At 41.0% G+C, this 11,624-nt stretch overlaps 1 protein-coding gene across 1 annotated transcript in view; it reads right to left on the bottom strand.

Moving 5' to 3' along the window:
• LOC110515058 (NLR family CARD domain-containing protein 3-like) overlaps positions 1 to 11,624 on the bottom strand; it is a 29,110-nt gene continuing 17,486 nt past the window's right edge. Inside the window, exons 9-12 of the mRNA XM_090197485.1 lie at positions 8,033 to 8,206; positions 1,958 to 2,131; positions 1,578 to 1,624; positions 1 to 1,140 (exon numbers count right to left, since the gene is read on the bottom strand). Of these exons, the coding sequence (XP_090053611.1) occupies positions 593 to 1,140; positions 1,578 to 1,624; positions 1,958 to 2,131; positions 8,033 to 8,206 (943 nt within the window). The 3' untranslated portion in view covers positions 1 to 592. The remainder of the gene's footprint in view (positions 1,141 to 1,577; positions 1,625 to 1,957; positions 2,132 to 8,032; positions 8,207 to 11,624) is intronic.

The following is an 11,624-nucleotide window of genomic DNA, read 5'->3' as shown; positions in this document are numbered from 1 at the left end:
TTTCATCTGGTTGATTAACTTTATTAGTCACATGTACATTTCATTCAGTGGAATTTAGTTTATACAGAAACAAGATTGTTGTGTCAAGAATTTGAAAAATAAACAGTCTACAGACAACAATATTTACAAACACCAAGAAGCCCAATAACAAGAAGATCAATGATTTCTAAATGAAAACAGATTTTACAACACAGTGTGGTGTTTCATTATATGAATGACTCTGTCTGTCAACTTCAGTGGTGTTTCATTAAGCAACAAGGAGGTCCGAGGGGGTGTGCCATGTCTAAATTCTTCTGAAGCAATGGGGAGTGCCTAGATACAGCCTTTAGCCATGGTATATTGGCCATATTTCACAAACCCCCTAGGTGCCAAATTGCTATTATAAACAGTTTGCCAACTAAATTAGAGCCTGTTTTGTCACACCCGTTATATACAGTCTGATACAACATGGCTGTCAGCCAATCAGCATCCAGGGCTCACACCACCCAGTTTACAATCATTAATATTTAGATTTAATAATCAACTGTTAACTCATGACTAGAGAGTTCATATCAATTGTTGCTCCAGTGTGTCTTACTGAACATGACTATGATTAGATTGAAACATCATGTTGTGTTTGACACAGGGACACTGAGGAGTCATCAAACCAAACATGAAACCCTGGATAGAGGGGCTCAGTGAATGTGGTGTGGAATGTGTACAGGTGGGTCAGTGTGTCAGAGGAGACTCTGTAGAAGGACAGAGTGCCGGCTGGCCAGTCCAGATACACTCCTACTCTGTGGGAGCTGGAGGGGGGGACGTCTATGGTAGTGTGATTATAATTGTGCCAGGCCGTGTAACTGTTCTCAGAGCAGTCCAGACTCCAGGACTTTAATCCAATAATACAGTCCTTACCCCCTACTCTTCTGCTGATTCCTTTATACGTCATTCCTATAACAGCCTCTCTCCCACTCCACTTTACCTCCCAGTAACAGCGCCCAGTCAGACCCTCTCTACACAACACCTGCTGCCAGTCCTCAAATCTCTCTGGGTGATCAGGATACGGCTGCTCCTCTGTCCTCCATGTCACCTTTCTGTTCTCCTTGGACAGAGAGAGGAGTTTGTTTACTGTGTTTGGGTCCAGCGTGAAGTCACAGGCATCTGATGGATGAAACCGGACACAATATTAGGAGTCATCATCATTCACATTAGAATGTTAACTCACTTTTCACTAATTAATTTAATGTAGATGTTAATAGGTATCAAAATGAGAAGTTATGGTAATTTGACACTTTTTGAATGATCATATGTTATACTGTATGGTAATATAAAACACACTTATTCCGATTAATTACATACACACACACACACACACACACACACACATGTCTTATGTAACACAAATGTGCCACACACAAACACAGACACACACATTGTCAAAGCAACTCTTTCTAAACTTTGTCCCTGATTTCTGCTTCTGTAGAACTACAGCTGATATTTAATATGACCAAGTAAGTAATGATGGTGGTCTTTGACTTTGACTTAACTTGAATTAAGACTTATTCTTAGTCATATTCTTCACAGCAGTCAACACTCACATTTTCTAAGCCCAGGTTTCATTGTGTGCTCTCCACCATGTTCCACACTGCAGCGGTAAGCAGAAGAACAGACAGTCATTGAGTGATACATGTGACATCACATATTCACACAAATACACGCACACACATATTCACACAAATACACGCACACACAAACACACACACACACACACACACACACACACACACACACACACACACACACACACACACACACACACACACACACACACACACACACACACACACACACACACACACACACACACACACACACACAGCATATAAGTTTCTTCAAGTGATGGTAAGAATGTTTGTTTTAAAGAGCCTAATAACTCAAACATGTCGGATATGAACATTGACATAAACCCTCTACATACTTGAGTTTCTCCAGTCTGCAGTGTGGATCCTCCAGTCCAGCAGAGAGCAGTCTGACTCCTGAGTCTCCTGGGTGATTGTAGCTCAGGTCCAGTTCTCTTAGTTGTGACCGGTTTGACCTCAGAGCTGAGACCAGGGAAGAACAGCCTTCCTCTGTGACTAGACAGCCTGACAGCCTGCAAAGAGTAAAATCATTTTAAAATCACTCTGCTTTTCTTTGGTGTTGAAAATATAATTTTTCAACATTTTCAGATACATCAGTGTCCTGAAACCTGCCAAATACACTACCGTTCAAAAGTTTGGGGTCACTTAGAAATGTCCTTGTTTTTGTTAATGTTGTAAATGACTATTGTAGCTGGAAACCGCAGTTTTTAATGGAATATCTACATAGACGTACAGATGCCCATTGTCAGCAACTATCACTCATGTGTTAGTTAATCCAAGTTTATATTTTTAAAAGGCAAATTGATCATGAAAAAACCCTTTTGCAATTATGTTAGCACAGCTTAAAACTGTTGTTCTGATTAAAGAAGCAATAAAACTGGCCTTCTTTAGACTAGATGAGTATCTGGAGCATCAGCATTTGTGGGTTTGATTACAGGCTCAAAATGTCCAGAAACAAAGTACTTTCTTCTGTATCTCATCAGTCTATTTTGTTCTGAGAAAATGAAGGCTATTCCATGCGAGGAATTGCCAAGAAACCGAAGATCTCGTACAACACTGTGTTGTTGTAAAGAACAGCGCAAACTGGCTCTAACCAGAATAGATAGAGGAGTGGGAGGCCCCGGTGCACAACTGAGCAAGAGGACAAGTACATTAGAGAGTCTAGTTTGAGAAACAGACGCCTCACAAGTCCTCAACTGGCAGCTTCATTAAAAAGTCCCCTCCAAAACACTAGTCTCAACGTCAACAGTGAAGAGGCGACTCCAGGATGCTGGCCTTCTAGGCGGAAAGGGCCTCTGTACGCCTATGTAGATATTCTATTAAAAATCAGCCGTTTCCAGCTACAATAGTCATTTACAACATTAACAATGTCTACACTGTATTTCTGATCAATTTGATGTTATTTTAATGGACAAAAAATGTGCTTTTCTTTCAAAAACAAGGACATTTCTAAGTGACCCCAAACTTTTGAACGATAGAGTATATTCATAAAGGGATGTATCATTATTAGAAATGGCAAATGATCGAAGTACTGCTTGTAGATAGAAACATGTATAGTACAAACATTTGAGTAGACTGACCAGACTAGTTTAAAAAGCAGTACCAGTCAAAAGACAGACAGTGAGGTATCAGATTTAGATTGTGAATTTTATTAGGACCCCCATTAGCTGTAAAGCCGTAAAGTTAGCTAATTTTCCTGGGGTCCAACACGAATTACTAAGACATTACAAACAATTACAAATTAAGACTTTACAAACATTTAACAAGTAGACAACACAGACAATTATAATACGTGACTGTCATGTATTGTCATGTTGTGTCTTTCTGTCCTTTCCTTTCACCCTGTCTCCCTCTGCTGGTCGTATTAGGTTACCTTTTCTCCCCCGCTTTCCCCCAGCTGTTCCTTGTCTCCTCTAACTACCTCATCCACCCCTTTCCCACCTGTTCCCTTTTTCCCTCTGATTAGGTCCCTATATCTCTCTCTGTTTCTGCTCCTGTCTTTGTCGGATTCTTGTTTGTTGTGTTTCATGCCTGAACCAGACTATCGTCATGTTTGCTGTAACCTTGTCCTGTCCTGTCGGAATCTGCCGGTCTGTCTGAACCTACCTATGTTTGGTTATTAAAGAAGCTCTGTTAAGTTAATTCGCTTTTGGGTCCTCATTCACTCACCGTGACAGTGACAGGTACACATTTAACAATCAGTTGATGCTTTCTATTTCCTGTCCAGTCATATGGTCTATCGCATTAGATGTTATTTTATTTCTTTCTTGATGGTGGATTTACTTTTTGCCTGAGAAATATGGATTGGTAAAGAGTTCCATTCAGCTATGGCTCTATATAAAACATGTAGATTTAAGACGATTTGTCCATGGCTTGGGTTGTCTTAGATGCTCTGAATTTACCTGTTTGGTTGGTGATAATGCGTGTTGCTAGTATGTACTAACTCGTCTTAAAAATACGGTGTTTTTTTTTTTTACATTCCTAAAGAAAATCTAAAGACGGGATAGTAATTTGTTTTCAACGATGAGAGATTCTGAAGCATTTGCATAATATTAATACGGAATGAGCAATGAAGAGCTAATCTGGCAGCCCTGTTTTGAGCCATTTGAAGCTATTTTATATATTTCTTTGCTGCAGATGACCATATAACTGGACAGTACTCTAAGTGTGATAGGACCAGGGATTGACCATATAACCAGACAGTACTCTAAGTGTGATAGGACCAGGGATTGACCATATAACTGGACGGTACTCTAAGTGTGATAGGACCAAGGATTGACCATATAACCAGACAGTACTCTAAGTGTGATAGGACCAGGGATTGACCATATAACCAGACAGTACTCTAAGTGTGATAGGACCAGGGATTGACCATATACCCAGACAGCACTCTAAGTGTGATAGGACCAGGGATTGACCATATAACCAGACAGTACTCTAAGTGTGATAGGACCAGGGATTGACCATATAACCAGACAGCACTCTAAATGTGATAGGACCAGGGATTGACCATATAACTGGACGGTACTCTAAGTGTGATAGGACCAAGGATTGACCATATAACCAGACAGTACTCTAAGTGTGATAGGACCAGGGATTGACCATATAACAGGACAGTACTCTAAGTGTATAGGACCAAGGATTGACCATATAACCAGACAGTACTCTAAGTGTGATAGGACCAAGGATTGACCATATAACCAGACAGTACTCTAAGTGTGATAGGACCAGGGATTGACCATATAACCAGACAGTACTCTAAGTGTGATAGGACCAGGGATTGACCATATAACCAGACAGTACTCTAAGTGTGATAGGACCAGGGATTGACCATATAACTGGACAGTACTCTAAGTGTGATAGGACCAATGATTGACCATATAACCAGACAGTACTCTAAGTGTGATAGGACCAGGGATTGACCATATAACCAGACAGTACTCTAAGTGTATAGGACCAAGGATTGACCATATAACCAGACAGTACTCTAAGTGTGATAGGACCAGGGATTGACCATATACCCAGACAGCACTCTAAGTGTGATAGGACCAGGGATTGACCATATAACCAGACAGTACTCTAAGTGTGATAGGACCAGGGATTGACCATATAACCAGACAGCACTCTAAGTGTGATAGGACCAGTGATTGGCCATATAACTGGACGGTACTCTAAGTGTGATAGGACCAAGGATTGACCATATAACCAGACAGTACTCTAAGTGTGATAGGACCAGGGATTGACCATATAACTGGACGGTACTCTAAGTGTGATAGGACCAAGGATTGACCATATAACCAGACAGTACTCTAAATGTGATAGGACCAGGGATTGACCATATAACTGGACGGTACTCTAAGTGTGATAGGACCAAGGATTGACCATATAACCAGACAGTACTCTAAGTGTGATAGGACCAGGGATTGACCATATAACCAGACAGTACTCTAAGTGTGATAGGACCAGGGATTGACCATATAACCAGACAGTACTCTAAGTGTGATAGGACCAAGGAGTGACCATATAACCAGACAGCACTCTAAGTGTGATAGGACCAGGGATTGACCATATAACCAGACAGTACTCTAAGTGTGATAGGACCAGGGATTGGCCATATAACTGGACGGTACTCTAAGTGTGATAGGACCAAGGATTGACCATATAACCAGACAGTACTCTAAGTGTGATAGGACCAGGGATTGACCATATAACCAGACAGTACTCTAAGTGTGATAGGACCAGGGATTGACCATATAACTGGACGGTACTCTAAGTGTGATAGGACCAAGGATTGACCATATAACCAGACAGTACTCTAAGTGTGATAGGACCAGGGATTGACCATATAACCAGACAGTACTCTAAGTGTGATAGGACCAGGGATTGACCATATAACCAGACAGTACTCTAAGTGTGATAGGACCAGGGATTGACCATATAACCAGACAGTACTCTAAGTGTGATAGGACCAGGGATTGACCATATACCCAGACAGCACTCTAAGTGTGATAGGACCAGGGATTGACCATATAACCAGACAGTACTCTAAGTGTGATAGGACCAGGGATTGACCATATAACCAGACAGCACTCTAAGTGTGATAGGACCAGTGATTGGCCATATAACTGGACGGTACTCTAAGTGTGATAGGACCAAGGATTGACCATATAACCAGACAGTACTCTAAGTGTGATAGGACCAGGGATTGACCATATAACTGGACGGTACTCTAAGTGTGATAGGACCAAGGATTGACCATATAACCAGACAGTACTCTAAATGTGATAGGACCAGGGATTGACCATATAACTGGACGGTACTCTAAGTGTGATAGGACCAAGGTTTGATTCAGAGTGCTAGATGTTACATACTCTGAACATTTTCTTGTAAGAGCAAGAAATTGAGTATACTGTCCACATGATATTTATTTTGACAGTAAAGCTAACATCTTCAATTTGGGACTTCAGCATTTTGGATTTGAGATCAAATGTTTCATATGAGGTGACAGTACATAATGTCACCTTTTATTTGAGGGTATTTTCATATATATCTGTTTCTATGTTTTGAAAAATAAAAGCACGTTATGTATCTAGTCCCCTCATTTGAAGAAGTCATAAGTATTCTGATCAATTCACTTATAGTGTATTAAAGTAGTCAAAAGTTTAGTATTTGGTCCCACACCTGTTGGCTGCATTTGCAGTTTTTATTTATTTATTTTACCGTTATTTTACCAGGTAAGTTGACTGAGAACACGTTCTCATTTACAGCAACGACCTGGGGAATAGTTACAGGGGAGAGGAGGGGGATGAATGAGCCAATTGTAAGCTGGGGATGATTAGGTGACCATGATGGTATGAGGGACAGCTTGGGAATTTAGCCAGGACACCGGGGTTAACACCCCTACTCTTAAGATAAGTGCCATGGGATGTCCCATCCGAAAGACGGCACCCTACACAGGGCAGTGTCCCCAATCACAGCCCTGGGGCATTGGGATATTTTTTAGACCAGAGGAAAGAGTGCCTCCTACTGGCCCTCCAACACCACTTCCAGAAGCATTTGGTTTGCCATCCATGGACTAACCAGGACCGGTTGGATTTGGTTATGTTTTGGGTTATGTTTTGCCCAATAGTAACTGAATGGTGGATGAAGATGTGATTAATCTTTTGTCTAAGTGAGTAGATAACATGTTTACAAACACTACTAAATTAATCCTGAGGATGCCATGATTAAGAAAAATCATGATTCAATCATGAATTTTGATGAGTGATAAAGTTACAGAGGCTACAACAAAACAGCGAACCTCTCACCATTACCAATAACAGAGGAGGCATGATCTTTGTGCCTCTGTAACTTTCTCATTAATCATCATTCACGATTCATTAATGATTATTCATGATATTCCATTCTTACTTACAACAGAAGGGAAATGACCCCAAAATGACAGAGGACATTATTAACCATTCAGTGTCTATTGAGAAAAACATCATCCAAAACACATCCAAAACAAACTGCATATGCATTCAACAAGTTTGTAGTCATAAGCTTGATGTAAGCACTGCAGGCAAGGAATGTGTGACCAAATACAACAGTTATGACTACATTAATACAACATAAGTGAATTTGTCCAAATAATTACGACTTCTTCAAAGAGAAGAACTAGATACATAAAGTGCTTTCATTTCTAAAGGGGAAAACAGATATGTATGAATAAACTCCTATAAAAGGTGACATTCTGTACTGTCACCTAATATGAAACATTCTATCTCAAATCCAAAATGCTGGAGCATAGCACCAAACTAAAAACTGTAAGCTTCACTGTCCAAACACATATGGTGTGGACTATGTGTGCCTGGTAAACACATGTGGATCTGGTGAACAGTTATCACTTGTTGACCAATTACAGGAATACTGACCTCAGAGTCTCCAGTTTACAGTGGGCATTCCCCAGTCCAGCAGAGAGGAGCATCACTCCTGAATCTTTCAGGTCATTGTTACTCAGATCCAGCTCACTCAGGTGTGAGGGGTTTGACTTCAGAGCAGAGACCAGAGAAGCACAGCTTTCCTCTGTGACTAGACAGCGTGACAGCCTGCAAAGAGTAAAATCATATTAAAACCAAACTGCTATTATTTGTTGTTGAAAATAGTGGCAGTGTATTTTTTCAACATAATCCCCCATTTCTCCTTTACCCAAATCCAGATAGCTGATGTTCTGAAAGAGCAAATTCTGGACCCCTACAAATCAGCTGGGCTAGACAATCTGGACCCTCTCTTTTTTAAATTATCCGCCGCAATTGTTGCAACCCCTATTACGAACCTGTTCAATCTCTCTTTCGTATCACCTGAGATCCCCAAAGATTGGAAAGCTGCCGCGGTCATCCCCCTCTTCTAGACCCAAAATGTTACAGACCTATATCTATCCTTCTCTGCCTTTCTTAAGTCTTCAAAAGCCAAGTTAACAAACAGATCACCGACCATTTCGAATCCCAACGTACCTTCTCCGCTATGCAATCTGGTTTCCGAGTTGGTCATGGGTTCACTTCAGCCACGCTCAAGGTCCTAAACAATATTATAACCGACATCAATAAAAGACAATACTGTGCAGCCGTCTTCATCGACCTGGCCAAGACTTTCGACTCTGTCAATCATCGCATTCTTATTGGCAGACTCAACAGCCTTGGTTTCTCAAATGACTGCCTCACCTGGTTCACCAACTACTTCTCAGACAGAGTTCAGTGTGTCAAATCAGAGGGCCTGTTGTCTGGACCTCTGGCAGTCTCTATGGGGGTGCCACAGGGTTCAATTCTCGGGCCGACTCTTTTCTCTGTACACATCAATGATGTCGCTCTTGCTGCTGGTGAGTCTCTGATCCACCTCTATGCAGACGACACCATTCTGTATACTTCTGGCCCTTCTTTGGACACTGTGTTAACAAACCTCCAGATGAGCTTCAATGCCATACACCACTCCTTCCATGGCCTCCAACTGCTCTTAAAGGCAAGTAAAACTAAATGCATACTCTTCAACCGATCGCTGCCCGCACCCTCCCGCCCGTCTAGCATCACTACTCTGGACGGTTCTGACTTAGAATATGTGGACAACTACAAATACCTAGGTGTCTGGTTAGACTTTAAACTCTCCTTCCAGACTCACATTAAGCATCTCCAATCCAAAATTACATCTAGAATCGGCTTCCTATTTTGCAACAAAGCATCCTTTACACATGCTGCCAAACATACCCTCGTAAAACTGACTATCCTACCAATCCTTGACTTCGGCGATGTCATTTACAAAATATCCTCCAACACTCTACTCAGAAAAATGGATACAGTCTATCACAGTGCCATCCGTTTTGTCACCAAAGCCCCATATACTACCCAACACTGCGACCTGTATGCTCTGGCTCCAGGTCATCTACAAGTCTCTGCTAGGTAAAGCCCCACCATATCTTAGCTCACTGGTCACCATAGCAGCAAACACCCGTAGCATGCGCTCCAGCAGGTATATTTCACTGGTCTTCCCCAAAGCTAACTCCTCCTTTGGCCGCCTTTCATTCCAGTTCTCAGCTGCCAATGACTGGAATGAATTGCAAAAATCACTGAAGCTGTAGTCTTATATTTCCCTCACTAACTTTAAGCATCAGCTGTCAGAGCAGCTTACCGATCATTGCACCTGTACACAGCCAAACTGTAAATAGCCCACCCAACTACCTCATCCCCATATTGTTATTTATTCTTTGCTCCTTTGCACCCCAGTATCTTTACTTGCGCATTCATCTTCCACACATCTATCACTCCAGTGTTTAATTGCTAAATTTGAATTATTTCGCCACCATGGCCTATTTATTGCCTTACCTCCCTAATCTTACTACATTTGCATGCACTGTATGTAGACCTTTCTATTGTGTTATTGACTGTATGTTTGTTTATCCCATGTGTAACTCAGTGTTGTTTGTGTCGCACTGCTTTGCTTTATCTTGGTCAGGTCGTAGTTATAAATGAGAACTTGTTCTCAACTGGCCTACCTGGTTAAATAAAGGTGAAAAAAAAATAATGTAAATTATTGAGTGCTGCAGAGATGGTTGTCCTTCCCATCTCCACATAGGAACTCCAGAGCTCTTTCAGCGTGACCACCAGGTTCTTGGTCACCTCCCTGACCAAGTCCCTTCTCCCCTGAATGCTCAGTTTTGCCGGGTGGCCAGCTCTAGGAAGAGTGTTGATGGTTCCAAACTTCTTCCATTTAAGAATAATTGAGGCCACTGTCTTTTTGGGAGACCTTCAATGCTGCAGAAATGTTTTGGTAGCCTTCCCCAGATCTGTGCCTCCACACAATCCTGTCATGGAACTGAGCGGACAATTCCTTCGACCTCATTGCTTGGTTTTTGCTCTGACATGCACTGTCAACTGTGTGACCTTATTTAGACAGGTGTGTGCCTTTCCAAATCATGTCCAATAAATAGCAAAATTTTCAAAAAAATCTGTTTTCACTTTGTCCTTATGGGGTGTTGTGTGTAGATCGATGAGGATTAAAACAATTTTTTTTTAGAATAAGGCTGTAACGTAACAAAATGTGGAAGAAGGGATCTAAATACTTTCCCAATGAACTGTAAATATCTCATGTGACTCGTAAAAAGACTAAGCAATTAGCCCATTAAAATGTTTATCTGACTCCATAAAAAGAATTAGCAATATGCAAGATGCTACGGTTGAGTTACACTAATAGACAATGAATAAATGTCTGAGAATGGATTCTAAAGAAAAGTGTATTTAATTACTTCGTAAAATGAATGGATTCAAATACAAGACATAAAATTAAGTTACAAGGCATTAACAAGCATTATACAAGTCATTATTCTAAGCATGGTCAGAGAGAGAGAGAGAAACCTCTAGCCTGAAATACCGCAAAAGTCTATGGGGTGGAGAGAGAGATAAAGAAACCTCTAGCCTGAAAGGCCATGCCTCAAAAGTGCATGGGGTAGAGAGAGAGAGATAGAGAAAGAGTATCTCACCACAGCAGGTCATGAACGAATAAGAGAATGAGTCTTAGACCCCTTTTATGCGTGCCTGAGTAGTTTGGATTCAAAACCTGAGTTGTTGACCAATCGTATTACTGTAAAGTTAACCTCCAATAAGATATCAGACCTACATGATGTAACCTCTGCTTCTCAGAAGTGTCACAATAGGGGTTGGCAAGACCAACACAGAGAATGCTGAATTCTTAAGACAACATGACACATACAGTTGATAGGAAGACTCACTTCGCGGGCTGCCCTACAGAACTAAATACTACACTTTTGACAACTTTAATACACTGTAAGTGAATTTGTCCAAATAAAATCCCCCTTTAAATGGGAGAACTAGATACAGAAAGTGATTTAATTTCTAAACGGTAAAAACAGATATGCATGAATACCATCCAATAAAAGGTGACATTCTTTAGTCACCTAATGTGAAACATTCTATCTGAATTCAAAATGCTGGAGCATAGTGACACATTTCAAACTGTAAG

Source organism: Oncorhynchus mykiss, chromosome 13 (genome assembly GCF_057628025.1).
Source record: "Oncorhynchus mykiss isolate SJ-2025 chromosome 13, ASM5762802v1, whole genome shotgun sequence".
NCBI classification, from domain to species: Eukaryota; Metazoa; Chordata; class Actinopteri; order Salmoniformes; family Salmonidae; genus Oncorhynchus; species Oncorhynchus mykiss.
The sequence above is the reverse complement of the archived record's forward strand: the minus strand, read 5'-3'. Positions and strand labels throughout refer to the sequence as shown.